The sequence below is a fragment of the Manis javanica genome, chromosome 5 (genome assembly GCF_040802235.1).
Source record: "Manis javanica isolate MJ-LG chromosome 5, MJ_LKY, whole genome shotgun sequence".
NCBI lineage: Eukaryota > Metazoa > Chordata > Mammalia > Pholidota > Manidae > Manis > Manis javanica.
In genome coordinates, this window is record NC_133160.1 from 26,349,740 (window position 1) to 26,367,541 (window position 17,802).

General features: G+C 42.5%; 1 protein-coding gene across 14 annotated transcripts in view; it reads left to right on the plus strand.

Annotated features, from left to right (window-relative positions):
• The window catches only part of LOC140849488 (EF-hand calcium-binding domain-containing protein 8-like), a 34,325-nt gene extending 16,580 nt beyond the window's left edge, over positions 1–17,745 (plus strand). For 3 of the 14 annotated variants that reach the window (XR_012131410.1, XR_012131411.1, XR_012131409.1), the window contains 4 exons: positions 6,606–6,657; positions 8,958–9,055; positions 16,255–16,361; positions 16,642–17,745. Coding sequence is in view for 4 of the 14 variants with exons in the window: in XM_073236775.1 (XP_073092876.1) it covers positions 6,606–6,657; positions 8,887–9,055; positions 13,168–13,207; positions 16,255–16,361; positions 16,642–16,658 (385 nt within the window). In the remaining 10 variants the exon portion in view is untranslated. Of the gene's footprint in view, positions 1–6,605; positions 6,658–8,886; positions 9,056–9,766; positions 9,863–13,167; positions 13,208–15,859; positions 15,982–16,254; positions 16,362–16,641 lie in introns of those variants that run through there. The other 11 variants (XR_012131405.1, XR_012131406.1, XR_012131407.1 and 8 more) reach the window with 9 other exon arrangements.
• Positions 17,746–17,802: the final 57 nt, after the last annotated feature.

A 17,802-nucleotide genomic window follows, 5' to 3' on the forward strand; every position in this document is an offset into this window, starting at 1 on the left:
TAGTTAGGGTTCCAATCTGAAAAAGCAATGTAAACCCTTAGAACAGTGTTGGTACATAAGAAGTGCCCAGTTCATGAGCTAGTATTGTTTTGTTTATTCTAACTACCACCCTTTGAGGTAAATATCATGATACTATTTTATGGTTTAGCACATTGAGATCAGTTGCAAGGGGCATGTCCAAGGTCATTCATCTAGGAAGGAGGTAGTAGACCCCATCTGGATTCCAGCCAGAGGCTGGGCTCCTAACCGCCCCCTGTGGGATTTGGGGGTTAAGTTCTTAGACATGGGGAAGGGGAAGGTTATGCTCGCTCACCAGCCATACCCGCTGGTGAGTGGGTATTTCTTTACTTGATTTCTTTACTTGACATTTCTTTACTTGATTGTGGAATCCTGAGCCTTTGAAAACCCCCGTGAAGGAACATAAGTCCCCAGGAGGGAAAGGATTTGTCTAAAGCTGTATAGCCAGCGAGTGACAGGGCTCAGGCTGGACCCCCATTCCCTGACTCCTCACATGGTGCTCAGGCCTCACTTCCCTCTGCCGTGGGCAGTCCCTTGCAGCACTGCATACTCCAGGAAGCCCTGAGCAGCCCAGCCCACATTCCTGTGCCTTGCTCTGGCAGGGTCTCCACACTTGCTGGCATTTCAGAAATGCACTTTGCATTCAGGCCAGCCCTGAGTTTGAGTCCCTTCTGCCACTTATTAACTGTAATCCTGGGTTCATTTTCCCTTCACTGAGTCTCAGTTTCTGCACCTGTAAAATGAGCTACCAAAGCTCTTATCACAGGGTCAGTGTGAAGTTTCCAGTGAGGTCAGGGCTGAACACAGTCCGGCACCTGGCACGGAGTTCACCTTCATGCAGCAGCCATTTTTCCCTCCCCCGCCTCACCAATGCAACATACTTATTGACATTAATAATCACAAAATAAAATGAATAATAAGAATGGCCAGAAAAGAAATGCAGATAGTGGCAATTTTCTTTTATTGAACTTTGCATATAAATAATTGTGGCAGGGAAAAATAACGAACTAAACCAATGCAATATTACAGTATTAAGAAACAGTAATGAACTAATACTTTAAAGTCACATTTTTCCCCCAAAAGGAAAACACCTCATTAGAAAACACTTGCAAAAGAGTGAATCTGGGAGACTCAGAGTGGGAGTTGCACATGGAAGGACAGGGCAGTCACTCACATGCTGTTCCTGCCCTTCACACTCCATGCAGTCACCGCTTATCTCACATTTGCTGTTTAAATGCAGGCCTGTGGGGCATGGGGTGAAGTACCAACCGTGTCTGAGGCTGAGTTGAACCATTCCAAGTTGTTGACAGACTTGAAACAGATGCCTGTACTTGAGTCTGGGTGTGTTGGGAGCCAAGTGTATAATGAAATTCCCTGAATTAGGTTCTATGTAGAACATAGTGTTTATTACAGGACAGTTTTAAAATGTGCTCATGTCATATTAAAGGGTAACAGTAACGACAGTGATTCTGTAGAATATAGACCAACAAAGGAGTTTTCTGGGGGTGGAGGGGTGGGGGAAGGCAATGTAATCGTTGACTTTGGTTAGCAAATATAAAAAGCAGGCCAACTTTTAGTAGGTTCCTTATTGCTTTTGCACTCTACCCAGTCTGGAGAAGCGGCTTACCTTTTCAATCTCCTAACATTCTTTCACAGACCACAAGTTTTTACTTTTAATGAAGTTCAAAGGAATTCATTTTTTCTTCTATGGATTGTGCTTTTAGTGTTGAATTAAAAAATTCATCACCAAACTCAAGGTCACTTAAATTTACCGTTATGTTATCTTCCGTAAGTTTTATGTCCAATTGCCCTAGCACCATTTGTTAAAAAGATTTTCTCCATTGAATTGCCTTTGCTCCTTGTCAAAAATCAGTTGTCTGTATTTGTGTGGGTCTGTTTCTGGGCTCTGTATTCTGTTCCATCAGTGAATCTGTCTATTCTTTCATGAATACCATGCTGCCTTGATTACTATAGTTTTCTATGGCAAGTCAGGTGGTGCCACTTTTCTCACTTTATTCTTTTTCTTCAGTATTATGTTGACCATTCTGGGTCTTTTGCCTTCTTATACACACTTAGAATCAGTTTGTCAATACCCATGAAGAAAGTCTTACTGGGGTTTTGATTGGGATTGTGTTAAATTTATAGATCGAACTGGATAGAACTGATATCTTGAAAATATTGAGTCTTCCTATCCTGTACATGGACTGTCTCTCCACTTATTTATATCTTCTTTGATATTTTTCATCAGTTTTATAATTTTCCTTATGTAGATCCCATACATACTTTGTTACCTTGTGCCTAAGTATTTCATTGTTTTTGGTGCTAATGTAAACACTATTGTGTCTCTAATTTCAAATTCCAACTGTTCATTGCTGGCATACAGGAAAGCAATTAACTTTTACATATTAACTATATCCTATGACCTTGGTATAATCATGTATTAGTTCCAGGAGTTTTCAAGTGTTTGGGATTTTATACATAGGAAATCATATCATCTGTGCATAAAGATAGTTTTATTTCTTTTTTCCTAATCTGTATATCTTTCCTGTTCTTACTGCATCACCTAGGACTTCAGTACAGTGTTGAATATGAGTGAGGAGAGGGGGCATCCTTTACTTGTTTCTGGTCTTAGGGGAAAAGCATCCAGTTTCTCACCATGAAGTGTGATGCTAACTGTAGGTTTATTGTAAATGCCCTTTATCAATAAATTTGAGAATATCCCCTATTATTCCTAGGTCACTGAGAATTTTATCATGGTTGTTGGGTTGTGTCAAATGCTTTTTCTGCATCTATTGATATGATCATATATTTTTCTCCTTTAGCCTGTTGATGTGATGAATTACATCAATTGATTTTGAGCATTGAACCAGATTTTCATACCTAGAATAAATCTTACTTGGTCGTGGCACATAATTCTTTTTATACATTGCTGGATTTGATTTGCAGATATTTTTTAGGATTTTTGCATCTACACTTATGAATGGTCTGTAATATACTTTCTTATAAATGACTTAATCTGATGTTTTAGTATTAGGGTAACACTGGCCTCAGAATGACTTAGGAAGTGACCGCTCTGCTTCTGTTTTCTGGAAGAGATTGGTATCATTTATTCCTTAAATGTTTGTTAGAATTAGTCATTGAAACGATCAATGACTAATACAAGATTATTAATTATTGATTTGATTTAATAGATATAGGCCTATTTAGATGATTTATTTTTCCTTTTGTGAGTTTTGGTAGTTTGTGTCTTCGAAAGAATTGGTCCATTTCATCTGTTATCAAATTTGTGAACATAAAGCTGATCACAAAATTCCTTTATTATCCTTTCAATGTCCATTCTTCAGTAAAAATGATCCCTCCTTCATTTCTAAAACTTGTCATTTGTGTTCTCTTTTTGTCTTGGTTAACTTAGCTAGAGATTTATCAGTTTGAATAATTTTTTTTTCAAAGAACCAGTTTTGGTTTTTTTTTTTTATCTCTATTATGATTAGTGAAGTGGAGCATCTTTTCATGTGCCTGTTGGCCATTTTTATTTCTTCTTTGGGGAAATGTCTGTTTAGGTCCTCCACTCATTTTTTGTTTTGAGAAGCTATCTCTCATATTTACTGATCAAATGGTTGTTAACAACAATAAAATTCTGTATAGGGGACTCAATGCACAATCATTAATCAACCCCAAGCCTAATTCACAACAGTCTCCAATCTTCTGAAGCATAACGAACATGTTGTTACATGGTGAACAAGTTCTTACATAGTGAATAAGTTCTTACATGGTGAACAATGCAAGGGCAGTTATATCACAGAAATGTTCAGTTTTGATCACGTATCATGAACTATAAACAATCAAGTCAGATATGATTATTCATTTGATTTTTATACTTGATTTATATGGGAATCCCACATTTCTCCCTTAGTTTTTTGTTTTAATAAAATGCTGAAGTGGTAGGTAGATGCAAGATAAAGGTACAAAACATAATTTTGTGCTGTAAGAGGGAAAATGTAGATGGTCAGGTCTGTGCCTATAGACTAAGTATTAATCCAAGCTAGACAAGGGCAACAAAACATCCACGGATGCAGAAGATCTCTCTCAAAATGGGGGTGAGGTTCTAAGCGTCACCTCTGTTGATCCCCAATTTCTCACCTGATGGTTCCCCTGCGACTGTGCCTATCTTAGGTTGTTCCTCCCCTGAGCAATCTTACCCATCTATGGCTAACCAGCCATCTTCTGGGGCCATACAGGGAAATGTAAAGTTGGTAAGTGAGAGAGAAGCAATATTCTTTGAAAAGGTTAGCTTTTTACTTCTTTGCAGATTGATGCCCAGCTTCGCCCATTTTTTAATTGGGTTATTGTTTTTTGGGTGTTGAGGTGTGTGAGCTCTTTATATATTTTGGATGTTAACCCCTTATGGGATAAGGCGTTTACAGATATATTCTCCCATACTGTAGGATGCCTTATTGTTCTACTGATGGTGTCCTTTGCCGTACAGAAATTTTTTAGTTTGATGCAGTCCCGTTTGTTCATTTTTGCTTTTGTTTCCCTTGCCTGAGAAGATGTGTTCAGGAAAAAAGCTGCTCATGTTTATAGAGAATAGAATGAATTTTATGTAGTAGTATATTAACTAGATTTATAAACATTTAAAATAAGCAGACTTACTGATGTGGACCTATATTTGTTCTCTTGCCCTCAGCCCATAATTATTAAAGGTAGTCCTATTTGCAAATGTGTGTATATATACATACACACGTGTTCTTATATGTATGAACACGTACCTGTCACTTCTGTAAAAACTGGCATCGTTGTGTGTACCCTTTGCTGTATCTTTCCTTAATTATTAGTACTTCATGGAAATCTCTCCTAATTACTGAAGTCAGATTCCCCCCCTTGAGTGCTTTGGTGGATGTTTGAGTGCAGGTGTATTAATTCAGCCATTCCTATTCTGATAGCCATTCATTTTTGCCTCTATGAACAATGCTATCGCAATGATTCTTCTAGTCTTCATAGATGGTCTTCATAGATGAGCAGTTTAAGTCACTACCCACCACTCTACCCATTCCACTGAAATAAATCCTAATGAATGCCATGAATCTTTTTTGAATGAAAAATAGAGAAATGCATGATTTAGACTATGGAAACACCTCCATAATCTTGCCTGCCAAAGATAACTTCCATTACATTTGGAGTATATTTTTCCAAGCTCTCTTTCTATGCATGTGCCAACATACACATGCACATATTAACAGAGATGGACTTTCGCATTCATTTCAGCTTCTTTCAGTGGTGGTCTTTAACTGCTGACCTTAGTGGCCCTCTTCTTACCATCGGGGCCCACCCCGACACAGCCAGCCCTCCTCAGTGACTCCTGTCTTGTATGTACCTCCTCCTCTTCTATCCCCTAAACTGTAGCCAGTCCTCAAGTTTCACTCCCCATATTTCCAGGTATTTGCACTTTGTTTCTAATTGGACAGCCCTGCATCGCAGGCATCAGGCCGCTTTCCCTCTCTGCTCCCTTCTCTGGGAATGTTTCCAGCGTTTCCCAGGGTTGCCCTGGTTCTTGCTCCCGAATCTCCTTTCCTGTGGCCCCGCTCTCTCCTTTGGCCCTCGCACCGGAACTGCGCCGGGGCACTGCTAGGTTGGACGCTCTTGGCCCTCGTCAGCCCTCCTCCTCCTCCTGTCTGCATCTTGCACTGAGGCATTTCATGAGGCCCTTCAGGCTGCTCAGACTCCCTGGTGAAAGATAAGATTCTCCATTCTGCTTCCACTTCTCTTTTCCCTCTTCTCTTTCACTAGGCCTTCCCCCGCTGCCGGGAGCTCTGTGTCAAGCCCAGCTGGCTCATTCGCTCTGTCCCCTGAGCGCGTCTGGGCTTGACTCTTTCCTGGCCGTCCCCTGCCATCCTAGAGTGCCCTCTCCATGCTTGCTGGTGGGACTCGCTGAGGAGGTGCATGGACACTCCAGTAATACTAACCAGATCCTGACTTCCTTCTCATATGGAGGTGCCACTGTCCTAGGAGCATGCCCTCCCTAGAGCAGAGCTCTACAGCATGGACCTCTCCCGCTGCTGTGAGCAGGGTTCTGCCAGCTCTCCCAAAGCACTCCTGTCCCCAGGGGTATTGGAGGGCAGGTGAGGGTGTTTGTACTGCCCTGCCCCATCGTACAGCATGTGTTTAAAACCTTTGGATACGTGCCTGCCCCAGGACCTTGTTTTCCTAATCTGAATATAGTTGGACTACCACATGGCCTCGAAACTGCTTCTAATTCTGTAAAACCTGTGGTCTTTTAGGAAGCCTCTGGCATTAAGCCAGGAGTATAGTAACTGGGGAAGCCTCAGGGCTTCAGCAGGACACCTTCACTCCATCAGGGGAAAGGAGTCTCACAGGTGTGAGGTTGGAAAAAGCTCCCTGCTGGTGAAGCCCCTGGGGAAAGGGGATGCTCATCAAATGCATTCTGGGTGTCCATGGGTATGTGGCGGCACTCCCCACCCCCACCATGACCCTGACTTCTTTTCCACCCGCTTGTGACCGGGCTAGGTAAGCCTCCCACATGATCCTTACAAAACTGGAGTTAAAACAACTATGATTCCCTATTCTAGGTCAAAACCAGTGTCTTCTGAGGACTTGAGAGAGAGCCCTCAACCTCAAAAGGTAAGAAAATTGTCTGAGTTGATGACAGGAGGAAACATTCTAGAGCTACCCAATCGCTCATCAGCATAGAAGTCTATTGGCTCTCAGTCTCTGTGCCAGGGGTTGCATATTGCCATGTTTACAAGACCATGTAGGTAACTTAAGTGTGCCATGCAGCAGGCTGGTTTTTCCTTTTAAAACACTGCATTGGCCAAATGCAATGAGTCTGAGGCTACCAATTTGCAGTCTCTACATGGACTATACTTAATTCATCCAGCCAAGTTGTGATAATGGTGGGGTGGGCTGTACAAATTACCATCCAGCCAGATAAGTATCTAGTGTCTATGACATGCTTGGGGCTGCTGAATATAGAGATAATTAGTATAAATTAAATTAGGATTTAAATTAAGATAAACATGCCATTGCCTTCAGAGAGTTCTCTCTGAGGCTGGGAGCTTCCCAGGAGGTATCATTTATGGTGCAACTCCAGTTTGCTGGGGCTTCACCTGTGTTCGGGTGTCATCTAGGGCTCACCACAACCCTGCAAGGTGAGTACTGTGGATTTTGTTTTGCAGATGAGCAAACTTGTGGCTCAGACAAGTGATGTGATATGCTCAAGATGAATTAGCTAGGAAGTTGAGAGCCAGGCTGAATTCTAACCCGGAGCTCTGGGACTCAGCAGCATGGGTTTCCCATCACATCTTGCTGTCTACACGTATGGACAGACATGCACAAGTATGTACGTGTGGCAGATAGAAACAAAGAGTTTGGGAGCATGGAGGTGATAGTGAGGACTCTCACCTGAAACTTAATGGAAAAGCTCCTTGAAGGATGTGCCGTATGAGCTAGACTTTGAAGAATGGGTAGGAGTTCACCTCTGGGGGAGATGGTCTGTATTAGGGGGAACAACGTGAGTAAAGTGGAATGTTTGCTGTGTCCAGGATGGTGGGGAGCAGCTGTTGTCCATGGGCCGTGGTGTGTGCATTGCAACTAGAAAGACATGCCAGGGCTGTGTAGCAAAGGGCTTTGCATGCCTAGCTCAGGAGGTGGGGTGCAGGGATCACCTGGAATGTGTCAGAGCCAGGATAATCAGATTTGCCTTTCAGAAAGAGGGCTGGTGCCAGTGTTGGGAGGTGGATGGAAGGGAAGGCCAAACTCTTGTCCCAGTTAGGGAGGTCATTATGCTTGTCCCAGCAACAGGCCAGGGTTTGGAGTAGGGCAGGGATTTGGGAGAGGAGGTTTTAGACATGAGAGATGGATCACAGAATCAATAGGAGTGGCAGTAGGAATGCGTAGGGGGAAGAGGGAAGAGAAACAGATGGTGCTGAGATTTCTAAGCCCAGGGGCCCACATGGATGATGAGACCACTAATTAGCTCATCTGTCGGGCTCCATGAAGGCAGGTCTCTGCTCTGTTCACTCCTGTGTCCACAGTGCCTGGTGCTCAGCAAGTGTGTATAGACCATGAGGGAATGAATGACAGTTCATGGGAAGCTGAGAACCTTTTCCCTTGTGGTGGAGTTGGGGTGGAGGAGTGAGAAATACTCAGTGGTTATCCCATCGTCCACCCCTGGAGTCTTTTGAGGGAGGCAGCCTTTGAAGACCTGAGCTTTTAGTGACTTAAAGCATTGTGCTAAGTCAGGTGTCGGGGCTGTGGAGACATTGCTGAGGGCTGGAGGGGTGGGAAGGCTACATGGGGGATGCGGGGCAGTGAGCAGGAGGAGGAAGCAGAGAGCCCCTGACGGGGGTGCTGGGGGGGGGGGTCTGTGTGAGCTTTGCTGGGTGCACAGATGATCAGATCTGACCCAGGGGTATCTGGGCTGGTCAGGATGAAATCAACCTGGCTGGGAAGATGAAGCTGGATTCCTTGGGGTCTTGAATTCTGAGCACTGGAGATCTGAAAAAATATAGTTACTGAACTGAAGCACCTTATAAATTAGAGTCCTTTTAAGTGTGAGGTGGGACTTTAGCCGTGTCCACTAACCTGGCTGAGCCTCAGTTGTGACTTCTGTTAAATGGGAACAGTAGTTAACTCTCCAAAGGAAGGAGAAGCAGTTTAGATCTTCCTTCGTCTTTCCAGGTCTAAAAGTGATAAAGACTTACGTGTTTGCATCAGTAAGCAACGCTCTATAATACAACATGCTCTGACCTTCCCCAAAGAGTCTCTCTTTTAGTAAGATGTGCTTTAAAATGTTCAGTTCAGGAAACCAACCCTCTCAGTCCCTGGTTCTTGTAGTCATATTTGTTCTAGATGTCCACCACAGGTGGATCTCAGGAGTGCAAGGAGGTTCTCAGCTCCCGGACACCATCCGTCTTTCTTAGCCAGAAGTCTGACTTCCAAGAAGAGTCCCAGCTGTTTACCCATCTGCACCTGGCTGAGATGGAGAAGGTGTTTGAGGATGACATTCACTCTCCTGCAGGTAAAGCTGCACTGGAGGTTTAGTCTCTGTGGCTTCTGTGTAGCGGGTGACCCAGTACCCTGGTTGTGTGGGCGGTTTAGATGTGGCAATAATTTTTTCTCCTGGTGACTCTTTTAAAACTTTCTATTGTTATCTAAGTATTATAAGCGTATTGGAGGCTATATCCTCCTTAGGAGGATACCCCTAATCCCAATACCCACATGTAACCACTACCATCATTTCAGTATATTTTCTTCCAAATGATTTCATATGTCTGATTTATTATCTATTGCTGCCTAACAATATTCCCACAAACTTAGTGGCTTAAACCAACACACATTTATTATATGACAGTTCCAGTGGGTGAGGAGTCTGGGCTCAGCTTCTCTGGCTCCTCTGCTTAGGGTCTCACTAGGCTGTAGTCACTGTGTCATTTGGGGCTTGCCTGGGGAAGGATCCACTTGTGAGTGCACTCAGGTTGTTGGAAGAATTCAGTTCCTGGCAGCTGCGGGCTGATGGCTGCTGTTTGTTCTTGGCTATTGGCTGGAGACTGCTTTCAGCTCCTAGAGCTGCCCACAGTTCTTGGTCACACGGGACTCAGCAACATAGCTAATTTCAAGGCTCAAACTAGCTAGGGAAATGGAAACTCCAGCAAGATGTGGTGTGCTTCAATCTTATAATGTGATCATGTACACATAATTCCATATATCCTGTCACCTTTCCCATATTCAGTTGGTTAGAGGCAAGTCAGAATTTCTGCCACATTCAAGGGGAGGGGATCACGGAGGCGCTGAACACCACGAGATAGACACCACTGGGTTACCTTAAGTCACTGCCACAGTGTGGCCATCTTGCTGCACTGATTGGACAGTGACTGCATTGGGGTATGTATGGGTGGGGACTTGATAATATGGCTAAAATGTAGTAATCACATTGCTTTTTCATGTGAAACCTTCACAAGAGTGTATATCAATAATACATTAATAAAAAAAGTAATTAAAAATAAAGATGCCAGAGGTCACTACTTGTCTTCACTGTGCTACACTGTCTTTCCCGTGATGCCCCAACCAGACCGTGTACTAATCCTAATACCCCTCAATCCCCTTCCTCCCCTCCCTCCGCACCACCCACCCTCTCGCATCCCTCCGCTATCCCTCCCCTTTGGTAACCACTAGTCCCTTTTTGGAGTCTGTGAGTCTGCGGCTCTTTTGTTCCTCCTTTGTTTCACTTCATTGTTATTCTCCACAAAAGGAGGGAAATTATTTGTTACCTTGTCTTTCTCTGCCTGGCTTATTTCACTGAGCATAATACCCTCTACCTCCCATCCATGGTGTTACAAATGGTAGGATCTGTTTGTCTTTTTATGGCTGAACAGTATTCCCATTGTGTATATGTACCAAATTTTTTATCCATTCATCTACTGATGGACACTTAGGATGCTTCCATACTCTTGACTATCATAAATAGTGGCTGCAATAAAACAAAGGGGTGCATCTGTCCTTTTTAATCTGAGAACTTGGTTTCTTTGGGGTAAACTCCTAGGAGTGGAATTCCTGGATCAAATGGTATTTTCTACTTTCAGGTTTTTGAGGAACCCTGCATATTGCTTTCCACAATGGTTGAACTAGTTTAAATTCCCACTAGCAGTGTAGGAGGGTTCCCCCTTTCCTAGCATCTTCACCAGCATTTGTTGTTCCTTGTCTTTTTGATGTTGGCCATCCTAACTGGTGTTGAGATGTTATCTCATTGTGGTTTTAATTTGCATTTCCCTGATAATTAGCAGTGTGGAGCATCTTCTCATATGCCTGTTGGCCATCTGAATTTCTTCTTTGGAAACAGTGTCTGTTCAGATCTTCTGCCCATTTTTTTAATCAGTCTGTTTGCTTTTTGGGTGTTGAGGCATGTGAGTTCTTTATATATTTTTGATGTTAACCCCTTGTCAGACATGTCATTTCTGAATCATATTCTCCCATCACTATAGAATGCCTTTTTTGTTCTACTGATGGTGTTCTCTGCTGTACAGAAGCTTTTTAGTTTGATGTAGTCCCATTTGTTCATTTTTGCTTTGTGTTTCCCTTGCCCAAGGAGGATACATTCAGGAAAAAGTTGACTCATGTTTATATTGAAGACATTTTGGCTATGTTTTCTTCTAAGGGTTTTAATGGTTTCATGAGCTTACATTCAGGTCTGTTGATCCATTTTTGAATTTGCTTTTGTGTATGTGGGTTGACAATAATCCAGTTTTATTCTCGTACATGTAGCTGTCCAGTTTCGCCAACACCAGTTGTTGAAGAGCCTGCCATTTCCCCATTGTATGTCCATGGCTCCTATATCATATATTAATTGGACCATATATGTTTGGGTTTATACCTGGACTCTCTAGTCTGTTCGATTGATCTATGGGGTTTCTTCTTGTGCCAGTACCAAATTGTCTTGATAACTGTGTGTTTGTAAGTAGAGCTTATAGTTGGGGAGCATAATCCCCCCAGCCTTTATTCTTCCTTCTTAGGACTGCTTTGGCTATTTGGGGTCTTTTGTGGTTCCATATGAATTTTGTAACTGTTTGCTTTAGTTCACTGAAAAATGCCATTGGTATTTTGGTAGGGGATTGCATTGAATCTGTAGATTGCTTTAGGCATGATGGCCATTTTTGACAATATTAATTCTTCCTATCGATGAGCATGGGATGCATTTCCATTTATTGATATCTTCTTTAATGGCTCTCATGAGTGTCTTGTAGTTTTCAGGGTATAGGTCTTTCACTTCCTTGGTTAGGCATTATTCTTAGGTATTTTTTTTATGTAATTGTGAATGGAATTATTTTCTTGATTTGTCTTTCTGCAAGTTCATCATTAGTAAATAGGAATGCAACAGAGTTCTGTTTATTAATTTTGTATCCTGCAACTTTGCTGAATTCAGTTATTCTAGTAGTTATTTTGGGTGGATTCTTTAGAGTTTCCTACATACAATATCATGTCATCTGCCAAACAGTGACAGTTGAACTTCTTCCCCTGTCAATCTATGATGCTTTTTATTTCTTTGTATTGTCTGATTGCCCATGGCTAGGACCTCCGGAGCTATGATGAATAAAAGTGGGGAGAGAGTGGGCTGTGCTTGCCGTTGTACACAGTCTCAATGGAAAAGCTTGCGGCTTCTTGTTGTTAAGTGTCATGTTGGGCTGTGGGTTTGTCATATATGGCCTATATATATGTTGAGGGTAGTTGCCCTCCTATACCCATTTTGTTGAGAGTTATTTATCATGAATGAATGTTGAATTTTGTTGAATGCTTTTTCTGCATTTATAGAAATGATCATGTGGTTTTTGTTCCTTCTTTTTGTTGATGTGGTGGGTGATGTTGATGGACTTTTCAAATATTATATCATCCTTGAATTCCTGGGAGTAAGTCCGACTTGATCATGAAGGATGATCTTTTTGATGTATTTTTGAATTTGATTTGGTAGTATTTTGTTGAGCATTTTTGCATGTATGTTCATCAGGGATATTGGTCTGCAATTTTTTGTGTGTGTGATGTCTTTGCTTGGTTTTCGTATTAGTGTTGTTGGCCTCACAGAATGAGTTTGGAAGCATTCCCCCTCCTCTTCTCCTTTTTTGGAAAACTTTAAGGAGGATAGGTATTAGGTCTTCACTAAATGTTTGATAAAATTCAGCGATGAAGCCATCTGGTCCAGGGATTTTGTTCTTAGGTAGTTCTTTGATTGCTAGTTGAATTTTGTTGCTGTTAATTGGTCTGTTCAGATTTTCTATTTCTTCCTGGGTCAGCCTTGGAAGGTTGTATTTTTCTAGAAAGTTTTCCATTTCTCCTAGGTTATCCAGTTTGTTAGCATATAATTTTTCATAGTATTCTCTAATAATTCTTTGTATTTTTGTGGAGTGTGTAGTGATTTTCCATTCCTATTTCTGATTCTGTTTATGTGTGTAGACTCTCTTTTTTTCTTGATAAGTCTGGCGAGGGGTTTATCTATTTTGTTTATTTTTTTGTGAAGAACCAGCTGCTGCTTTCATTGAGTCTTTCTATTGTTTTATTCTTCTCAATTTTATTTATTTCTGCTCTAATCTTTATTATGTCCCTCCTTCTACTGACTTTGGGCCTCATTTATTCTTCTTTTTCTAGTTGCATTAATTGTGAGTTTAGACTGTTCTTCTTTCCTGAGGTAAGCCTGTATTGCAATATCCTTCCCTCTTAGCACAGTCTTCACTGTGTCCCACAGATTTTTGTGGTGTTGATTTATTGTTGTCGTTTGTCTCCACATATTGCTTGATCTCTGTTTTTATTTGGTCATCGATCCATTCATTATTTAGGAGCATGCTGTTAAGCCTTCTTGTGTTTGTGGGCTTTTTTGTTTTCTATTTGTAATTTATTTCTAGTTTCATAACTTTGTGGTCTGAGAAGCTGTTTGGTACAATTTCAATCTCTTTGAATTTACTGAGGGTCTTTTTGTGGCCTACTATATGATCTATTCTTGAAAATGTTCCATGTGCATTTGAGAAGAATGTGTATTCTGCTGCTATTGGATGGGATGTTCTGTAGATGTGTGTTAGGTGCATCTGTTCTGATGTGTTTTTCACTGCCTCTGTCTCTTATTTCCTGTCTGGTTGATCTGTCCTTTGGAGTGAATGGTGTGTTGAAGTCTCCTAAAGTGATTGTATTGCATTCTATTTCCCCCTTTAATTCTGTTAGTATTTGTTTCACATATGTAGGTTACTCTTGTGTTTGGTGCATAGGTATTTATAATGGTTATATCCTCTTGTTGGACTGACCCCTTTATCATTATGTAATGTCCTTCTTTGTCTCTTGTTACTTTCTTTGTTTTGAAGTCTATTTGTCTGATACAAGTACTGCAACTCCTGATTTTTTCTCCCTATTAGTTGCATGAAATATCTTTTCCCATCCCTTCACTTTTAATCTGTGTATGTCTTTGGGTTTGAAGTGAGTCTCTTGTAGGCAGCATATAGACAGGTCCTGTATCTTTATCCATTCATTGACTCTATGTCTTTTGATTGGTGCATTCAGACCACTTACATTTAGGGTGATTATCAAGAGGTATGCGCTTACTGCCATTGTAGGCTTTAGATCTGTGGTTACCAAAGGTTCAAGGGTGACTTCCTTACTGTTTAACAGTCCAAGTTAAATCACTTAGTATGCTATTACAAACACAATCTAAAGGTTCTTTTTTTTTTCCTCCTTTTTCTTCCTCCTCCATTCTCTATATATTAGGTATCATATTCTGTATTCTTTGTCTATCCATTGACCATCTTTGGGGGTAGTTGATTTGATTTTGCATCGGCTTAGTAATTAATTGGCCTACTTTCTTTACAGTGGTTTTATTTACTCTGGTTTTATTTTCTTTACTCTGTTGACAGCTATTTAGCCATAGGAATACTTCCATCTATAGCAGTCCCTCCAAAATACACTGTAGAGATGGTTTATGGGAGGTAAATTCTCTCAGCTTTTGCTATCTGGAAATTGTTTAACCCCTCCTTCAAATTTAAATGATAATCTTTCCAGGTAGAGTATTCTTGTTTTGAGGCCCTTCTGCTTCATTGCATTAAATACATCATGTCGCTCCCTTCTGGCCAGTAAGGTTTCTGTTGAGAAGTCTGATGATAGCCTGATGGGTTTTCCTTTGTATGTGATCTTTTTTCTCTCTTTGGCTGGTTTTAATCCTCTGTCTTTACCATTTATCTTTGCCATTTTAATTATAATATGTCTTCTTGTTGTGTTTCTTGGGTCCCTTGTTTTGGGAGATCTGTGCACCTCCATGGCCTGAGAGACTGTCTCCTTCCCCAGATTGGGGAAGTTTTCAGCAATTACCTCCTCAAAGACACTTTCTATCCCCTTTCTCTCTTCTTCTTCTGGAACCCCTATAATACAAATAGTATTCCGTTTGGATTGGTCACACAGTTCTCTCAATATTCTTTTACTCTTAGAGATCCTTTTTTCTTTCTGTGCCTCAGCTTGTTTGTATTCCTCTCCTCTAATTTCTAATTCATTTATCATCTCCTCCACCATATCTAATCTGCTCTTAAAACTTTGCATTGTATGTTTCATGTCTAATACTGTGTTCCATAATGATTGGATCTCCAACCAGAATTCCTCCCTGAGTTCTTGAATATTTTTCTGTACCTCCATGAGCATGTTAATGATTTTTATTTTGAAATCCCTTTCAGGCAGATTCATGAGGCTGATTTCATTTTAATCTTTCTCAGGGGTTGTATTCATATTCATAATTTTACTTTGAACCAGGTTCCTGGTTGCTTTGGCATTTCATATTTGTATTTGGCGCCCTCTAGTGCTCAGAAGCTGTACTCTCTATAGCTGCTCAGCCCCTGAAGCAATGTTGGGGGTTATAGGGGAGTGTTATTGATGCCTGCAGGGAGGAAAGAGATGTTTCCTGCTTCCTGGCTGCTGTGCCTGTCTCCACTGCCCGAACACTGGGCCGAGCACACAGGTATAAGCCTCTATGCTTTGCATTTGTAGTTGCTGTAGACAGGGCTTTCCTCTGGTCGGCCTAATGCCAGGGTACGGTTTGTCGGTTTGGGAGCCAGGTGGTGCTGGCCGGGAGAAAGGTGCAGTAGGCTGCTTATCGCGCGGAGCTGTGGGTTCATGGAGCTGTGCAGCCAGCCAGGGAGCTGGAGTTCCTGAAGATCGTGAAAGTTCCCAACCTGCTGATCAGAGTGATCCTGGAAAATTTTGTCTACCTGTCCTTTCTCCTGAGCAGTAAGCTCTGTGTCATCCTTGACCCTTTAGCAGCCCTCTTGCTGTTAGGAAGTCTCTCAGAGTGCCCACCTTTCTTTTGTCCCAGAGCTGCCAGATATGGATCCCTGCTTTCCACAAGTGGCTGGAATCTCAGTGTCTCCAGGAATTCTGCCTGTCTTAGCTTTCCAACCCCCTAATCACGAGAGCACCATGAAAACACCATGAAATGTAGGTTTGTGCTCCCAGAGCAGATGTCCAGAGTTAGGTGTTCAGCAGTCCCAGGCCTCCACTCCCTCCCTGCTCCATTTCTCTTCCTCCCTGCCTGAGAGCTGGGGTGGGGGAAGGGCCTGGGTCCTGCCAGGCCACAGCTTTGGTATGTTACCCAGTTCTGTGAGATTCATTCTTTTCTCCAGGTGTTTGTAGTTTGGCGCAGTCCTCTTTCCTGTTGCTTTTTCAGGATTAGTTGTATTAGTTATATTTTCGTATTATATGCGGTTTTAGGAGGAAGCCTCTGTCTCGCCTCGCACGCCACCATTTTTTCAGCTGGTGGTCCAGATGTTTCTTGATTCTGTCCAGCCTCACCAGTGGAACCGTTCAAGTAAACAAAGGTATCAATCAGGCTGTGCTCTGCCACATCCTGCCTCCCCTCCTGCAAAAAGCCTGAGCCCTCCAAATGAGGGCAGTGGCCTCCAGGGCTGCCCCTCCCTCCCTGCAAGATGAAGCCAGAGATGTGCTGTAGTCAATTTGCTTTATACAACAGGTCAGAGGCTCTTCCCAGGAGGAGCCGAAGTCTCCATCTGCGTAAGGTGTCAGGGGTAGGGGCAAGGGACGTAGGCTAGTTCCTGCCGATGTCGATGTTGTTTTCTAAACACCTGTGTTTTCTCTCAGGCTCCTCAGGGCTTTGATCCTGTACCAATGGAAAAAGACCTCATCAGCGCATGGCTTCTACCAGAAAGTGCTTCTCTGTGAGCCCTAAGCTGTGGAGGGCCAGGCCAACAGAACACTGGGTGCTTCAACAGGACTTCCCAGGCTGAGTTCCTTGGGAGGCAGGAGGCCCAGGAAGGTATTTTTACCTGGCTTTCCTGTGGTTTGGGAAAAGTTCTGCCAGAAATGGCTAGTCGCTGAGCTCTGCTGCCTACCTGCAAATCTTGGTCTTGTGTGACTGCCAGTGAGGTCAGATCTTTCTCCTGCTTCTGATCCTGTTCTTTCTCAGAGGGGAAGGGATCGCACCCTGTTAGGCAGGAAAATAGATGTGAGTGGGATGGAAAAAGAATAAGGCCAGGAAAAAGCCCATTAAAAGAGACCCAGAGTTAACTAGTGGAAGCTCAGAAAAGCCGTGGAGCAGCTTGGCCTGGAATGTTTGAATATTCCCCAGAGAAAGGAGGGTACCTCAGCAGAGCCCATGGCTTTATTGTGTTAATCATACAGGCCCAGCTTATATTTTTAACTTTACCTATATACTCTTTTTCCCTAATGAAGTAGTTTGCAATCTGCCCAATTAATAATGACAAGCAAGCCCAGCATAAACAACACAGTAACAGGCAGGAAGGATTCCATCTTAAAAATAAGATTGGGTTTTAATACCCAGGACATTAAGAAGATTCTTAACTTACACTTTAGCAAACAGACAATAACTCAGCCCACCTTGGGGGCCGGGCAGGCAGTCTTGATATGCTCCCAGCCAAGAAATGCCGGGCTCCCAGGGAGAAATCAGAGCAGGAAGTTCCTCGTGCTACATTAGTTCTAAGTATTCAAAGACCACCTAACAGGTCTGCACCCCCAGCCCTTAGTCACATTCCTGAAGAATCCTTAAAAGGGGGAACCCCAAACTTTCAGGGCACTCCTCTCCCTGAGGTCGCCCGCACTTTCTAAGTGCGTAACCTTTTCACTGTAAACTCTCTCTTTTGAACCTTGCAGGGTGCTGCTCTCTCTCTCTGAGTCACCTGCTCTTTTTGTCTAAGTAACTTTAAATAAATCTTTTCCTCTGCTTCACTACTGTGTCTCTGCCTTTCAATTGCTTGTCACGGTGGGGACAAGGATGAGGAAAAT